At 33.6% G+C, this 16616-nt stretch overlaps 1 protein-coding gene across 11 annotated transcripts in view; it reads right to left on the bottom strand.

The window, feature by feature from the left end:
• Nucleotides 1-16616, bottom strand: part of DGKB (diacylglycerol kinase beta) — a 723907-nt gene that overhangs the window by 161903 nt on the left and 545388 nt on the right. For all 11 annotated transcript variants that reach the window (XM_058296926.1, XM_058296928.1, XM_071215137.1 and 8 more), the window contains one exon: nucleotides 10101-10296. In XM_058296926.1, the coding sequence (XP_058152909.1) occupies nucleotides 10101-10296 (196 nt within the window). The remainder of the gene's footprint in view (nucleotides 1-10100; nucleotides 10297-16616) is intronic.

Raw genomic sequence — 16616 nt, 5'->3', positions numbered from 1 at the left:
GCGAACTAACATAAGCCAGATATACAATGGGTTGGCCTTAAGAAAGGAAATTTATTTGGCTCATGGTTCTGAGGCTAGGAGAAGTCCAAAATCAAGGGTCAGCAAAGTGTTGCTTTCTCCATGATGACTGTGGCACTCTGGGGCTGGTTACCAGTGATCCATGTTCCTTGGCTTTTCTGTCACATGACAGTATACATGGACATGTCTTCCCCTTTCTCCTCTGGGTTCTGTTGACATCTGACTTTCTGCCTGTGGCTATTGCTCTGTCTGAATTTCATCCTACTTATAAAGGACTCTGTAGTCTGGATTAAAGCCCAACCTGATAGAGTTGGGCCACCCGATAAGTGAAGTCACATCTTCAACAGATCCTATTTACAGTGGGTCCACACCCACCAGAATGCTGACCAAGAGCAAGAGCATGCCCAAATTTGAGTATACAATTCAGTGTACCACACCAGATGAGAACAAATGTATGATATGTAATTCTATCTATATACAATTCAAAATTTAGTATGCCACTGACCCACAGTGATATATGTCAAAATATTAAGTAGGGTATGGACTTAGGGGGTTTCAGAAGTGCTGGTGATATACAATTTCTTGATCCAGAAGAGTGGTCATAAGGAATGTAACTGTCAAAATTCATCAACTGTATATATGTTAAAGTTCATTTAAAGTACTTTGATTGTAAAACAGGATAACATGTAGTAGGAGAGGAGGTAGTATAACTAAGGATTAGCATGATATTTTAGATGGATGTTCAGGAAAAGCCTTTCTCACATGGGCAAAAAGAAGTGAGGGAAAAGACACGTGAAGCCATGTGAAGATCTAATGTAAGAATATTCTGGAAGGGGAATATCAAGGCAATGATGCTGAGATGGTATCATTCTTGGTATACATGATAGGCATCTAAAAGGCTAGTTGGCTTGAGTAGAGTGAGTGAGAGGGAGAGTCGTCACAAATAATATTGACTGGGCACATATTAAACTATTGAATGAATGACTTATGTGCCTATTGACATTTCTGGTTTTAATATGATTGTTATTTTTTATTTCCTCATTAAATACACATAGCTCATGGTGAAATGTTTTTCAAAAACCTATTAAGTAGCTTTAGAAAAAAATAAGAGTTAACACAAAGGCAATCAGTTTGCTCAAGTCAAGAGCTGAGTCCAGATTCATTCAGTCTTTAAAGTTCTGTACATCCTACACAATTACTAACAAAGACAGAAACCTTCAGTTTATCAACCAAATAGGTAAGAAAAAAAAAAGATGTATTATAGAAGCATAATCTGTCCATTCACTGATCATTTATAGCAAAATAGCTATATGCACATTTTATATGTACATATGAACATTTTATACAGGTAGAATGTCAGATTTAAGATGTGACACATGGGTAGTGGAAAGAGAACAATGGGAAATCATTCTTTAAGCAGATATATTATTCTTAAATACAAAATCACCTTAGGGCTATCCGTGAATATCAGGGAATGATATTTAAGGTGGTTGAAGCTTATTATTCTAAGATGGCAAAAAATTATGAACAATGATTAAACCTCTATATTGTAGAAGTCCCTAGACAAGCTATACTCTAATCCTGTGTAGACTGTTTTCCTCTTTAATTTGAAAATAACAGCATCAACATCAACAACACACAAGAACAACAAAATATAAATTCAAGTCTTGAGACCGTGCAAAGTACTTCCTGCAACCGTGCTTCCAAGAATGTGTAGTTTCAGAAGCTGGAAGCAGTAAACTTTAAATAAAATAGTAGAATTCTTTCAACCTTTCCTCTCTTTCTGAGTCTTATGTGAAAGTGCAGTAAATCTTGTTGACATTTACTGCCACATCTATTGGCACTCAGTCAAGGCCAGTTTGAAGAGAAATTTGCAGCATAGTGAGGGCCCATTACTTGTCCCCTGTTTTCCCTTACAATTTATTTTCACCCCCAGCAGGCAGCATCTCACAATGTCATTAATTTGTTAGGCAGCTCACACTTACTTGTACAGTCTCCTTTAGAGAGGTCTCTTATAAACAGCTCTGTGCATTACCAGCAATGCATCGTACCACCGGAAGGGAAAAATAAATTTAAGAGCAGCAGGTACAACCTGAACCCATCGCTGAAGTGACTTAGTTTCTGCTGCTAAATCAGTGGAGATGTCACAGGCAATTTGCTTATGTGGCTTCCAGAGACTTAGTAGTGTGGCCACCACCATCTTAGTAAAAAAAAGTAAGAGAAGGAAGAAGTTTAACTAAAGGGAATATAGAAAGCAAATACTGTATGCCATGATTTCTCCATGAGCAAGGTTTCTTAACCTTTTTTGTTCCACTGACCCCTTTGCCAGACAGGTGAAAACCACAGACCCCTTACTAAGCATAATACACTATACTGTACATTATTTAATAAGTATATCACATCCGCACCAACATGTCCACACAAGAACAATGTGTTTGTTTGTTTTTTTTTATTTCAACTCAAGCTCCTGGACCCCTTGTTAAGAACACTTGATCTTGAGCTTAACCTGATTGCTGATACTGAACAGTAGCAAACAGACATTGCCTAAAAGAGACACACACACACAAAAACAAAAACAAATTTATAAATCCACAGTTTATCAAAGGAAGAGCAATGGGATTATTTTTATTAAGCCAAGAGAATGTTTATTCATTGGTAGAGCATGGTGAACTATATGAATCTCTAGTGATTTCCACAAAACAGTGTGTCCTGGACATTACAAAAAGCTATCACTTCCATGTTAATTAGCTCTCTAAAACAGATGCCTAGATTCATAGAAATCAGGTTCATGGCAATGGAAATCCAGTTGTTAGATGCTTTGGTTAACTCAAATTCATACAGTTCAAAGCTAATAGAGTAGAAGTTCTGGCTTGATTCCTTCAAGGAACAGGCTGTTTTGCTCTTTATCAGATACCCTGAGAACCCCTCAGTAGTGAGACAAATGTGTGCAAAGAAAATCAGGTGCAAAACTATGGCCAACAGACTACATCCATTAAGAAAACCAGAAGAAAAAAAATATATATATATATATAAGAAAAAGTAAAATGAAAGTCCAATAGCTCTCCTGGTGTGACTTGATATTTTTAAATGAGATGTAACTTCATAATACGGTGCAAGTGAAGTTTCATTCTCAATTAGGTTATAGTTTTTCTTGGTTATTATTTTCTATCTTGCTGGAAGAGAAGGATGGTTTTTATACCAAAGCAGAAAAAATATAACTCGGATTTATGTTTAGCACTTACGCAGTTGATTTCATGCCTGTTTTATAGTTTTTGCACGTTTATGATTTTTAAACATCCCCCAAACTATTGTATGACTTAATGGAGGAAAAATCATTGAAACTTCTCTAGCAGACATCTATTATTTGATCTCCAAATTATAACTCTCCAATGGCAAGATATTCATAGGACTTTATATTTTGGAATCTTTGAATGGTTATACTCATATCTGGAAATTTTATGTAACCAATATTTGGAAGCATTCTCTAGGAATGTTATTTAATTAGTTGAGGTATACATAATCAGCCAGTATTTATTTAACTTGGAAACCTGTTTTATATATTTCTACTACTGCGTAAGTCATAATTTAACTAAAGTTATCAATGCAGCTTTATCCTGGGTATATGACCTGTCATTATTTAACCAGACTAGGACTGGATACTTATATCACAGAAACAAATAACTTTATCACTAATATCATAAATCAGCACCTTATAAAAAATGACCCATTAAAACTTTTATATTTTTCATCTTTTTGAAATTACAATTAAAACCAATAGCTAGAAATGTAGAAGGATCTCAAAATGACATTTAGCATTTCTAAGACAAAGAAGGTATTCTGTCTTAGAAGTCAGGTAAGATAACAACCTGTGCCATAACTGAAAGATTCAATAAACAAATCCCTTTTCTTTTTCCCCTTGTCCTATTATATTGCTTGCCAAACTTTACATTTTCCAAAATTCAAGCACTCCTAAAAAATCATTTTTTCTCAAGCTTCCTAGATTTATTAGATGAAACCAAGTGGCTCCTTGTTATGCCATTCTTACCTACCATTTGGATTCAGGAATGAATGCTGAATGGCAATGATCTCCTGGATGCATTAGATATAGCTTTCTTGTTGAAAGTTATATTTGATCCATAATGATCTTGTTGCTTACCAATTTTATCACGAGGTTCACATGACTTAGGTTGTATATAGAATTATACTATACTACATAACAGATTTTGAAAATTTGACCACAGAAAGTTATTTTAAATAGCTTCAGAAGTAATAGGAAGGTATTCTAAAGATGGTCATCTAGAGTTATTCATATTTCTGATTTCTGCTTTTCAAATTTTTAGGAGGCCAGCAATTTCTTTACAGTATTTGCAGTGCCATGCCAAATAGAAATTTCCTCAACAATTCTTCATTATACATATGCTTTAATAGGCTAACCAGGCCAAAGCTCTGACAATATTTGGAGTATGTGGTCATTTATTTTGAAAACACATTTCTATTTTTATATTCAAGAATTATGTCATATACTCTCTAATTTCTTTTTTTTTCTATTGATGTACCAGGGCTAGATTCATCCCCAGACCTCTTAGGTGTTCAACCACTGAAGCAAATCATCTCCCCTGACCTGTTTTTTTTTTTGGGGGGGGGGGGGTAAAGATTACTTTTATTTATTTATTTCCCCTAGCCCAAACCTCTGCTGTTTTGTGCTTGCTCTCTGTTCTGTGTGTTCTTCTGTGTCTGCTTGTCTTCTCTGTAGGCAGTACCGGGAACCAATCCTGGTACCTTCTGGAGTGGGAGAGAGGTGCTCAATCTTTTGTACTACCTTAGCTCCCTGGTCTACTGTGTCTCTTATTGTCTCTCCTCTGTGTCTCTTTTTGTTGGATCGTTTTGCTGTACCAGCTCTCTGCCAAGGCCAGTGCTTCTGCATGGACCAGCACTCCACGTGGGTCAGCACTCTGCTCAGGACAGCTCACTGTGCAGGCCAGCTGGAAAACAAACCCTGGACCTCCTATATGGTAGATGGGAGCCCACTCGCTTGAGCCACATCCATTTCCCCCTGAGCTGGGTTTTTTGTATGTTTGCTTGTTTTTTGCTTGTTTGTTTTTAGAAGGCACCAGAGACTGAACTGAAATCTTCCATGTGGGAAGCAAGTGTTCAATCACTTGAGCCACATCTGCTCCCTTATTGTATAAACTTTTATTTTTAATTTTTTACTTTTTTTAATTGTCAGGCAGCACCAGGAATCTGTGTCTCTTTTTGTTGTGTCATCTTGCTGCATCACCTTTCCGTGTGTGCGGTGCCACTCCTGGGTGGGCTGCACTTTTTTTGTGTGTGGGGCGGCTCTCCTTGCAGGGTGCACTCCTTCTGCATGGGGCACCCCTACACAGGGGGATCCCTTGCATGGCACAGCATTCCTTGAGCAAGGCAGCACTGCGCATGGGCCAGCTCACCATACAGGCCAGGAGGCCCTGGGTATCAAACCCTGGACCTCCTGTATGGTAGGCTGCTGCTCTATCAGTTGAGCCACAACCACTTCCCTGTATAAACTTTTAAAGTGTCACTTTTGTGAAAAATACCAGACAGCCTTTACATAAAGACATCGAGGTATATGATTCAATATTAAATTGTAAACAGCAATATTGATATTTAGAGATTTATTAAACATGTGCACTTGTTTGCCTTAGCCATTGCTGGAAAATTCAGAGGAGGTAGTTTGAAGAAATACAATTAGGTACTCATTTTGAGATCTCTCCTAAAAGGTTATTAGATAACAAATGTTTGGCTCTATCTATTTTCAGCCAATGAAATTATCATGATATTATATGCATACATTTTTGTCAAACATATCTTAAATGCCATGATCTTTTTTCAGCAAATTAACATCCAAGTAAAATAATGCATCATGAAATCCTTTTCTTGTTTCTAACTTTAATTGATTTAATCACTGAATTTATGCGTGGAAATTGTTCTGCTTGCCAGTGTTAGAATGCCAAGTATATCATCTACAGTTCTAAAATGAATGTTGCAGTTATATTTAGATACCTTAAAACTGACTTCTAAATTACCCTAAATAACCCATGAAATGTCTAGAAAAAATGATAATAATGGATGACAAATGCCCATTACAATTATCTTTCAAATACGTATAACTTTTACAAGGTATAGAAGGTGTCAGAGTCTTTATTTTGCCTGGTAACACAGCCTAATGATTTCAAGATGGTTAATAGAACAAAATGTTTTTATAGAACACCCTTTAGCATGTGTTTATATTATAATTTTTTTATTGTTCAACATATAGCAGTAATGAATTTGAACCAAGTTTTTACAGAAAGGCTGAAACATTGCCGTTATTACTCAATGTAACACAGTTTGAAAAATAATGTTTTAGCTGAAGGCCTTTATTTCTTTTAAAATGCAAATATTCTACTTTCATCTGCAATCCATCATTTCTACATTAATGTGAATGAATTTATTAGACATCTTTCTGAGGTTCGGATTTAATTCAGAAGGGGGGAGACAAAGATGAACTCAGCAACTGAAGGAAATTGGAAGGAAGACTAACTGTTAAGGCTAAGGGCATTGAAGACCAATTTGGCCTGCTTTACAATTTTGCTTAAAGACCATGCCATCTCCATCTAATACACTCATGTATTGATAGAAACATAACACAAAGAAAATGTCTAATTAATAAGATGAGTGTGTCGATATGTTTAAGATACAGCCAACTGTTTAAGAATATTTTTCTGGAACAGTAATTTCATTAAAGGAAATACTTATAAGTTTTGTCAACTCTAAATTAAGTGAATAGTAAAATTTCCAATCAATTTATTACTTGAAAGTACTCTGATCTTATGCTGTGTCTTTAAAGACTTCATGCAAATATATTGTCTAGAAGTACCAGATCATGTGTGACATCATATAAATGAAGGTTTAATGTTTCAATCCTGATATTTTACCTCTGGTCTATACCTTTATTTTTTTTAGTTTAAAAAATTGTAAATGTTTTATTTAATTGATGCCCTTTTATGAAATAAAATAGTTTATTTCTATTACATGAGTAAAGTTATATATGCTTAAAAAAGAAAAAAGAATCCCTAAAGTTTATGGAAACAAGACTCCATTCCAATATAGTACTAACATAGATTAAGCTTCTGATAATTTTTACAGAGGCATATCAGAAAAAATTGTTAATTATTATTTCAAGAAAGTGCTTCTGAGAAAGAAGAAATTCACATTATTAAAATTTCTATTTCTTTCCTTATTTTTTTCTAACATTGAAAGATTTTAACTGGAATATGGGTAAAACAACAACTTATTGGCCTGGAGCCATTTTATGCCACATTTCATTCTAAAGTTAGTGCTTGTAATCAGATTGTGAAAATTTGAAAGTGTATTTAGATTTAAAATACTGTTGACTCTCCTATTTAACACTAGTGTTATGTTTGTGTAAAGAAATTGAAAAATCAAATCAAGTAATAGAAAGTATTACCATTTAGGAAAGGAATGCGTGCAGATATTTTAAGTAGTATCATGTCTAACTATTAGTATAACATTTAAAAACTAGCAGAATAAACATGAAATCAAAATTTAAGAAAAGCATTTTGAGATAGGTTTTGCTATTCAGTTATAAAATATATTGAAATTTAAAAAAATTACTCAAGGAAATTAATAAAAAGGAAACATGGATTAGTACAGAATAGTTGATTTTTTTGCACTTGACTCATAAGGTTATACTTATATTGAAATAAAACTATATCCAAACTTCAAGTGTAGTTGGTTAAGAAAGCGAATGAAAAATTGAACCTAATCGGTCATAAAAATGCTTCTGCTATTGTTCATACTTTGATCTCCCAAAACTCTCTGACAGTAGCTGATTTTACCCATCTGTGGACCCAGAAAAATGTGTTCTTAACACACAATCAGTTTGCCTCCATCTTCTCCTTTCCCAGTATTTATTGGAACATGTCCTCATAGTTTCATACTAGAAAGCAAGAAGACAAAATGGGAAAAAAGAGCGTTTCCTACAGTTATGGGCACTGACATTCTCTGACAATACCTTTATCTCAAATGTATGTTCCTGAACAAGGCGTACAAAGGGGATGAGTGAGGCCAGACAAACAGCATCTCTACAGCAGCCCTGTGAGGGTATACAGACACTTGTTCCAGCAGACCATACCCATCAGTCTTACAAACTTTTGAACCATCCAGTGGGTGAATATAGTTGGCAGGAGTGTCATTGAGAAACCATTCAGATCAAAATCTGGAGAGTATCCTTTTGCATGTAATGTACACTTCACATATTGAGATGTGATAATCAGATAGAAAGTAAACTCGGAGCTTATTTTATATACATACAAAGTATAAAATATTTGCATGAGGAAAGCAATGAGTAGATCTTCATTACATAAGAGTGTACATGTTTAAAAGAGATTTTTAAGTTTGAACTTAGTATGGATTGTCCTTGAGTGAATTTGAATATTTGGACATTTTTCACTAGTTCTCTTAGAAATCTACTAATCTTTCACTTAAAAGTAAATATAATATAAATGACAATAATTCCTAAAAACAAATAATTATATCTATTTCACTCTCATTTTAAAATTCTAAAAGCAAAAATCTACTAAAAATTTTCCTTATATTTCTTTTTAAAAAACGATTTCTTCCATATTTTCATACAGTTATATTCCCATTTATGAGTATAAAAAACTTTAACAGAATTTGTGGCAACTTGCTTGTATTAAATCACTTGATTTCTTCAAGATTTCCTATACATTTAAGGGGAATCAAATCTACTGTCATGGCAGATTCAACTAAGAACTTCTTTCCATCACAGTCAACAGAAGTCACTGCTTGATGCTAAATCTTGAATCAGGTACCCAAAGTAATCAAAACATAAAGCTATTGCTCAACACCACCAAGCCATGCTCACTTTTAGTCAATAAGTTCATAAAGCTACAACCTTTTCATATATTCTCCTTGCTATACTGTACTAAGCCAATATGTTTTCTTGATGTTCTCAATGCCATCAATGTTATTAGGTAAATTCTAGAGGGCAAAAGAAATATTATAGAACAAAAGACATAAATTATTGGCATCATGATGTTATTAAAATACCACCACTTGGATAACTTTGTTTATAAAATAAAACAAAAATAAGAGGTCCCGATATGAACTATAGTTCAAGGAACTTGAAATTCTAATTTGAAAGACTTTTCAGCTGAAAACTGCATAGAAGATATCTCCTTGATCCAAAGCAATTCTATCATAATTTGTTAGCCTTTCACTCTGTTTCTCAGTTTTGCTACTTGCTATTCATTTTCTGGAAAAATGGCAATAGATATTCAAGATTTATTCTGGGATATTTAAAGATGTCATTATCAAGAATGCAAGCAGAAACAGAAGAACACACAGCGAATGGACACAGAGAACAGACAACAGGGGGAGGGGGTGAAGGGGAGAGAAATAAACAAAAAACAAATCTTAAAAAATAAAAAATAAAAAATAAAGATGTCATTATATGTGGTACTTAGAACAATAACTTAACATAAGGTAGCTTCAATATCATAGCCTGACTGAAGAACGCCAAGACTAAAATCTCTTGTAACACTATTTAGAAGAGCCTTAATTAGGCCCTTACTATATCACCTTAAACATCCTGACCAAGACACACTCATGCTAGATGGTCACTGTGTTTAATAGTAGGAAAGCACTAATATATATATTTTTTGAGGTACTAAGAATTGAACCCGAGATCTTTTACATGGGAGGGAGGCACTTAACCACTGAGCTATAACCGCTCCCCGGGAATACCGTATTTTATGGCCAATAAATATCCACATGTATTTTATTTTGTATGAGAATTGCTAGATTCCAAAATGGAGAATTAAGGAGAAAATATACAAGTAATATATAGGCAGTTTATACATTTTTAAACTCTATTATGATAAAATGTAATCATATATATATTTATCTGATAATATGAAAAATACAACTGCAGAAATATATAGAAGCCTTTATTAAAGAAGTCTTTGAAGGCAGATTAACAAGCAATTTGACAATTAACAATTTATTGTTAGAAAACTTACCTTGACTTGCAAACTTCAACTCTTTGGCATCTGTGAGTGTGGTCCTTTTGTCAGACCCTTTTTTCTCTATTCGGCGATGGCTTCGTCTTTTCTTAGACTCTCCCCAAAGATTGGATCCTCCATGCATGCTGGGTATATTCAAAATAGCAATTCCTTCCAGAGAAATGTTTATTAAATCTATCTGTACTCCATCACACTAATCAGCAAAAAGAAAAGATCAGAAATAGTAAGCTATTTTATCTTACTTTCCTAGATTTTTTTTCATTTTCTTATCTTTTAATAACTTTAAAAACATAATCTTGACATTTGTGATTAAATCGTTCAAGAACACTTAAATAGTTACCCTAATTGTCAATATAAAAGATAAAACTGCCATTAGCATTAGTGATTTATCATTAATAGGCCTTAAAAATGATCAAATTAAATCACAGGTACATCTTTGTTTACAGAAAACCTTTGGAAACGACACAGGTTAGTGTGTACAAATGTAACCTGCTACAAATTTCTAAGATGCCACAGTGAGATTTAGGTGGGTGTCAAAGGCAATGAAAGTTACAGTGGTCTGAACAAATGTGGTAGACAGGGCAGGCTGAATGAAGGAAATAACCAGAGTAGCAATAAAATAAATCTCCTAATATTACTTTATAGCTGCTGTTATAATAGGTTTATAAAATAAAAACAACCAGCCATATTTTTTTTGACTAGTGGCCAAACAATTTTGATCATTAAAAAATATGGAACTCACTAACAGAGCATGCTTTCTTATATTCAGAGTGGTCACTTTTTAATTTTTTGAATTTTCTGTTCATTTCCACTGATGATACATTCTAGAGTGACAAGACTAGTCTGTATTTTTGGAATTATTATTTATTCATTTATTTTGTGTTTCCTAAATGGTATTTATTATAAATATATCCCTGAAATTATTCTCCCGTTTTCAATGATACATCATTATTAGAAGAGATTTAAACACCAAAGCATTGTTTTACAAAGATCTTTGTCAGTGATATGCGTTCCATTAATTGAAGTATATCCGCATTGGGATTGTTTCACTTCCCAGTAAGATTTCTAACACCCGATTCATTATTTTCTTTCTCATGGTAAACATGTTTTTAAACCTAGAATAGGTAATACTACACTAAAATGATGGAAAACTCTCTTTTGCCACAGTTTCCTCACCATATTGAATCTAATATTGCATCTTGTTCACAAAAAATGAAAACTGAGAACTAATGCAGCACATCTTGAACCTACTTGGCAGTGGTAGAAACAAATTCAAGAGAAAGTGCCAAGTTTTCATTCAATTTGTTTCAACGAGGGTGAAACCAAGGTCTTGATGATGTCTTCTTTTTCCCAGAGGCAAGTCATTTTTCCTCCTTTTTATGTATTAAATTAAGATGATTTCTTTTTACTAAAGAATTCTGCTCATGTGTATACTCACTTACCACTATACATTCTAGATAAACAGATATTAATTTCATAATTAAAAGTAATCTTGTGTAAATACCCTGCAGGCCTCAATGAATCAAACACATACTGTGTGTCAGGCCTCCCACTGGCTTCAAGTGGAATGTACTGGCTGGATAATTAGATAGTACATATTTTTTAACCTTATTTGCATGCATATTATATCTTTTGCACACTGACAAGCAGCAGTAACAACAAAAGTCAGATTACCACAGGGAATTCCCACAAAGAAGTCTTCATTCCTTATAATTTGCAGCCTAAATTAAAATAATTTGATCTTTGACAAGGATGAAATGTCAAGCAGAAGGGGGTCCTCTACAAGCCATGGCCTGTGGCTTCTGAAATCTGCCTAATTTATGTCAGTCACTTCTTAATACATATTTAAGTATTACACGAAAAAGATGATAAATATGCAATCTGACACCTTTGGTATTTCCCTGCTGTTAATTTATAAAGGTCTAGCTTCCCCCAAACTGACTAAAATCATTTAAATAACAGAAGAATTGTGAAATAAGCTGGAGCTGAGGCCTGGCTTCCATTTTCACTCAATATTGAACACAGCAGGTAGTACACTAAGACAATTATTTGACTAGGCCTTAGAACCCCACTGTGACAAGTTACTTTCAGAATTAGTGAAGGAGTATTCCTTTGTTCATCTGTAGAAATGGAGGGTGTGTTGCAAATAGGCTTTTTTTTTTTTAAACTGAGTAAGCAGAGTTACATGTGATGATTGAAAAACATTGGTGTATTCTTTTATTCATGTTTTCATTCTTCAGAGCCTTGTCATGTGTGGTTTTTGGAAACAGAGTAAGTAGTTCTTTGAGAAGTGAAAAAAAAAATCCCCGAGAAGTCACAAAGAGCAAGGACCGATGAAGAACACTGCAGTTCCTGTAAGAGCAGGACAATGTACTTGAATAAATTGCTATTTATTAATGATTTGTTTCCACTAGTTCTTGACCCCAGGTTACCTTCCTCTGTTTGCGTTAATGTTATGTTCATTAGTCTGGAAAATTTCAGTGCTAGTTCTGTTGGAGACCAGGAATTGTGGCACATCAGTTGAGTGCATGGAAATAAAAGCTGAGGTGAAGGCTATGAAACATAAACAAGTTATAGCACTGTGTCAGATAATATTTTCATCCACTTGGAAGATTTATGATTTTTAAAAAGGTAGCTACAGAGGAAAAGAATATAAAAGCTTAAAAGCTAACAGCCTCAGTTACTCAATAAATCCTGAATATTTTTATTACGTAGGGAAAAAAAGTCATTATCATATAGTACTACAAATTCTATTTGTAGAATGCAATTTGTGATACCATCGTCCACTCTTTTGAGTTTTAAAACAGAAACCAGTATAATTTTATGCAATACCAGAAACAAATTTACCTAAAAGAAAAGAAGATAGTTTAATTTTTCTGTTAAACGTATTTTAATACTATTTTGCAAATGTGCTTTGGGACATAATATATAGAGAGGTTAGAGGTTAATTTTATATATGAATTTCATGGGACAATTCAAAACTTGTCAAGGACTTAGGAGATATATAATTATTGATAACAAATTTTATGAGACAACTAATGATAAAGTGTAAATCCTGATTCTATACAGTGATCAGATAAAAATATATATAATTTTACTCAATGAAACATAAAACATTGTTTTGTTCATTGTATAAAATGTCATGGGGGAAAATGATATATCTAAACTTGCTTTTTGACAAGTTTCTGCAAAAGTATATGTAATTCATAAGATCAAATTATAGATGCTTATGCTAAAAATTACAACAGCAATTAAAATGGACACATAGTAAATGGCTTAAGGACAGCTCTTCTGAGATTTGAAGGCAGGCTGTGCTACTTCATATTCTCCATTTTTTTTTTGAAATGCATGTTATAAGCTTATCTACAATACACAGTATGCTATAGGGATGAGAACATGACATAAAGGTAATTTTAGCATTGCTGACAGTCTAATGATGGTGACGGTAATGCTGATTGTTGATAATTATGAAATATTCTTCAGAGTAGAATGGGAGATAGCATGTAAGCAAGAGGGAGACTGAGGCAAACTTGGCAAACAGGAAAACTTAAAAAGGTACCATGTAGATTGTGTACACACTAACGTTGCTGAATATGTTGATAGTAGTAATAATATTATTGGTGCAATGTATCAAGCATCAGTTATAAACACCAGCAAGAAACCAGGATACTTTTAAGCAATGATTTCCTTTTTAAGTAGGGTCTATGAAATTACAGCTCAAATATTAAGAACTCTTACCAAAAGTTATCTTATTAAGAATAACTTCTGAAATTACCTTTTAGTTCTTAACTACCTTCCCCCTGCCTCATTTCTCCCTACTCTCCTCGTAAAGAAAAGTTACGTATTTTTCTTAATGAAGTGCCAATATTATGTCCTATTCCTACCACTTTTCCTATTCATTCCTGGAATAAGACATTGTTCTTCATTTTAGACTTCCTGAGCCCAAATTTTGTGTCTTTTCACCCACTTTGGTGAAATCCACACTTTTATTTGTCTTCTTTTATAATTTCTTCTTGAATTTTATTACATATGAAAATCACAATGCAAGCTTCTTAAGAATGTAAATTTACAAGTGCGATTCCCTCACCTAAGATTCTATTTGGATAGGGGATGGACTAACCAATCCTCCAAATGCATGTTGAATGAGTATCCAGGGCAATTTTGATAAAGGTAGGACACATAGTACACTAGGAAACCTTGCCCCACTACATATATTCTTGTTACTCCTCTTTTATGTTATGCTATTTCATGCTATATTATGTTATATAATATTATGTTGCACTATGCTATATTCTGTTAATTCCTGAGAGCATTTAGGCTTAATTAAAACTGATCTCAGTATTTTGGAATAAACATTCTTGGTTTTAAAATGTATTATCCAGGGGGCACAGATGTGGCTTAAGCATTTGAGAGCCTTTCTCCTATATGGGAGATGCCAGGCTTGGTTTCTGGTGCATCCTAAAGAAGACAAACAAACAACAAGCAGACAACAAGCAGACATCAGGCCAAAAACAATGAGCACACAATGAGTAAAAACGAGAAGACAAGGAGAAAAAAAAAAAAAAAAAAGTATCATCTTTCCCAGTCTCACTGACATCCACAAGCCTGATATACCTGGGGAATGGACTTTCTTAGTCTCTCATTAACTTTGCCCGGTACCTAGAGCAAAATAAATTCAGGATCTTAATATCTTCAATAACAGATCCTGACCTGAGGTTCTTAGGCATACACCTACCCACAAATACTTTAATATTAACTTTGTTTCTTTGAAAGCATTTCTTTAAATTTTTATTTATTGATCTTTTAAATCAAACTTAGATTATTGAAAAATTTACAATAAAAAAATTCTACTTAGCATATTTCTGTGTCTCTGTGTATATATTTTTATTTCTCTTTCCAATTGATTTGTTTCCTTAGATTTAAACATTTTAGCAGCAACACAATTCTTGTTCCTCTTAAATTATTAAAGAAAATACTCATCTATGCAATGGAATTACAATAATATCTAATTCATAGGATTTTGATGGAAAGTAAGTCGATTTGTGCACTTAATGCTTAGCAGCAAGCATGGGGTATAGTTAGCAATATATAAATCTTAGCTATTATTATCAATTGTTATCTTATAATATTCATATTATCCCAAATATTCCCACCTTTTTGGAAGAAACTCCTTATATTAAAGGGGAAAGTGATTGGTTTTTTAAGAAACCACTCATAAAACGTATATCTATTACCTGAGGGTCTCAGGTAATGAAAGCGTTTATTCCCTAATATGCGTTTTTCAAACCCTAGGTGGTATAATTCTAGGCCAAATTGGAAGCAACAGCAAATAAAATCAAATTCCTAATTTGCTGTTTTTGCTTTATTTAATTATAAAGTAACCTTGAGTGTTGAAAGTCATATTCTGCTCTTATGATATACTGGATCCATTAAAAAGTGAGCATAGAGGCAGATTTTCCAGTACTGTCCATACACATAAACACAAACACACTCCAAATATTACTGAAAGAAATACATAAAATTATAACAGTATTTCCAGATATTAAAGAATGGAATGGGGAACACAGTCATGGCTCTGATTTATAAATCCTATTGCAATTGTTCTCAGAATCAGCCAGTAAACGTAGAGCTGGCAAACCAAACTTGGAAGCCATGTGGAAACATGGTTCTGAGAAAAATAACTTAGTTGTAGTCTCTAGATCTCTGAGGTAGCATTCTAAATAGTTTTACAATAAGATATAAAAGCTGTGAGGAAAATATCATCATTTATAACTTTAAAAATCAATGTTTTCAACATTTTCATTCAAATCTTTTGCTATATAAAACATTTTTCTTGAATATTTGTTACTGTAACATATATTTTTTCTGTAGATCAATGCTTTTTCAATCTGTGCTCAAGGGTAGAATAATATAAGGAGAGGTGAAATGTAATGCAGCAGTCTTCAAGGTCTCCACGCTAAATTCAACCAGAAATCAAAAATTTTCATCTTTTCACTTTTGGCTTCTGCTGCAGATTTTCTATGAGCATACATTTCTGGGGATAATAAACACTCAAAATCCCATTAAATAAAGCAACTTCTAAAAAGTAATTGCTTTTTAAGGTATAAGTGAGTGCAGATATTTTATGTAAGTATAAGAAGACTTTAGAATTTATATATAAACATACATCATATAAATACATAACTTAATGATAAATGCACACGTATATCCCATATACACATCAGGAATAGTGATCACAGAATACCAAAGTCCTTGCTGAACTCACATTCTTCACCTCTGTGATCTTTATCCTTTTTAAGTTTATAATCTGACCCAGTTATGAAGAGCTTCTCCCCATTCCATGATCATCAACTCCGCTTCCAAAGATAGAACGTCATGGGGAAATATGCCACATTAGTGAAGTAGCACCACTTTTGAGATTATGATCAACTACAGTAAATTAGAAAGTTAGGATACCAAGAAACTACTCTGGCGATTATGATCCTATGTGGTCCACGGCTACTTCTGTTTACC

The sequence above is a fragment of the Dasypus novemcinctus genome, chromosome 5, assembly GCF_030445035.2.
Source record: "Dasypus novemcinctus isolate mDasNov1 chromosome 5, mDasNov1.1.hap2, whole genome shotgun sequence".
Lineage (NCBI taxonomy): Eukaryota > Metazoa > Chordata > Mammalia > Cingulata > Dasypodidae > Dasypus > Dasypus novemcinctus.
This window is presented reverse-complemented; position numbering and strand designations above follow the sequence as displayed.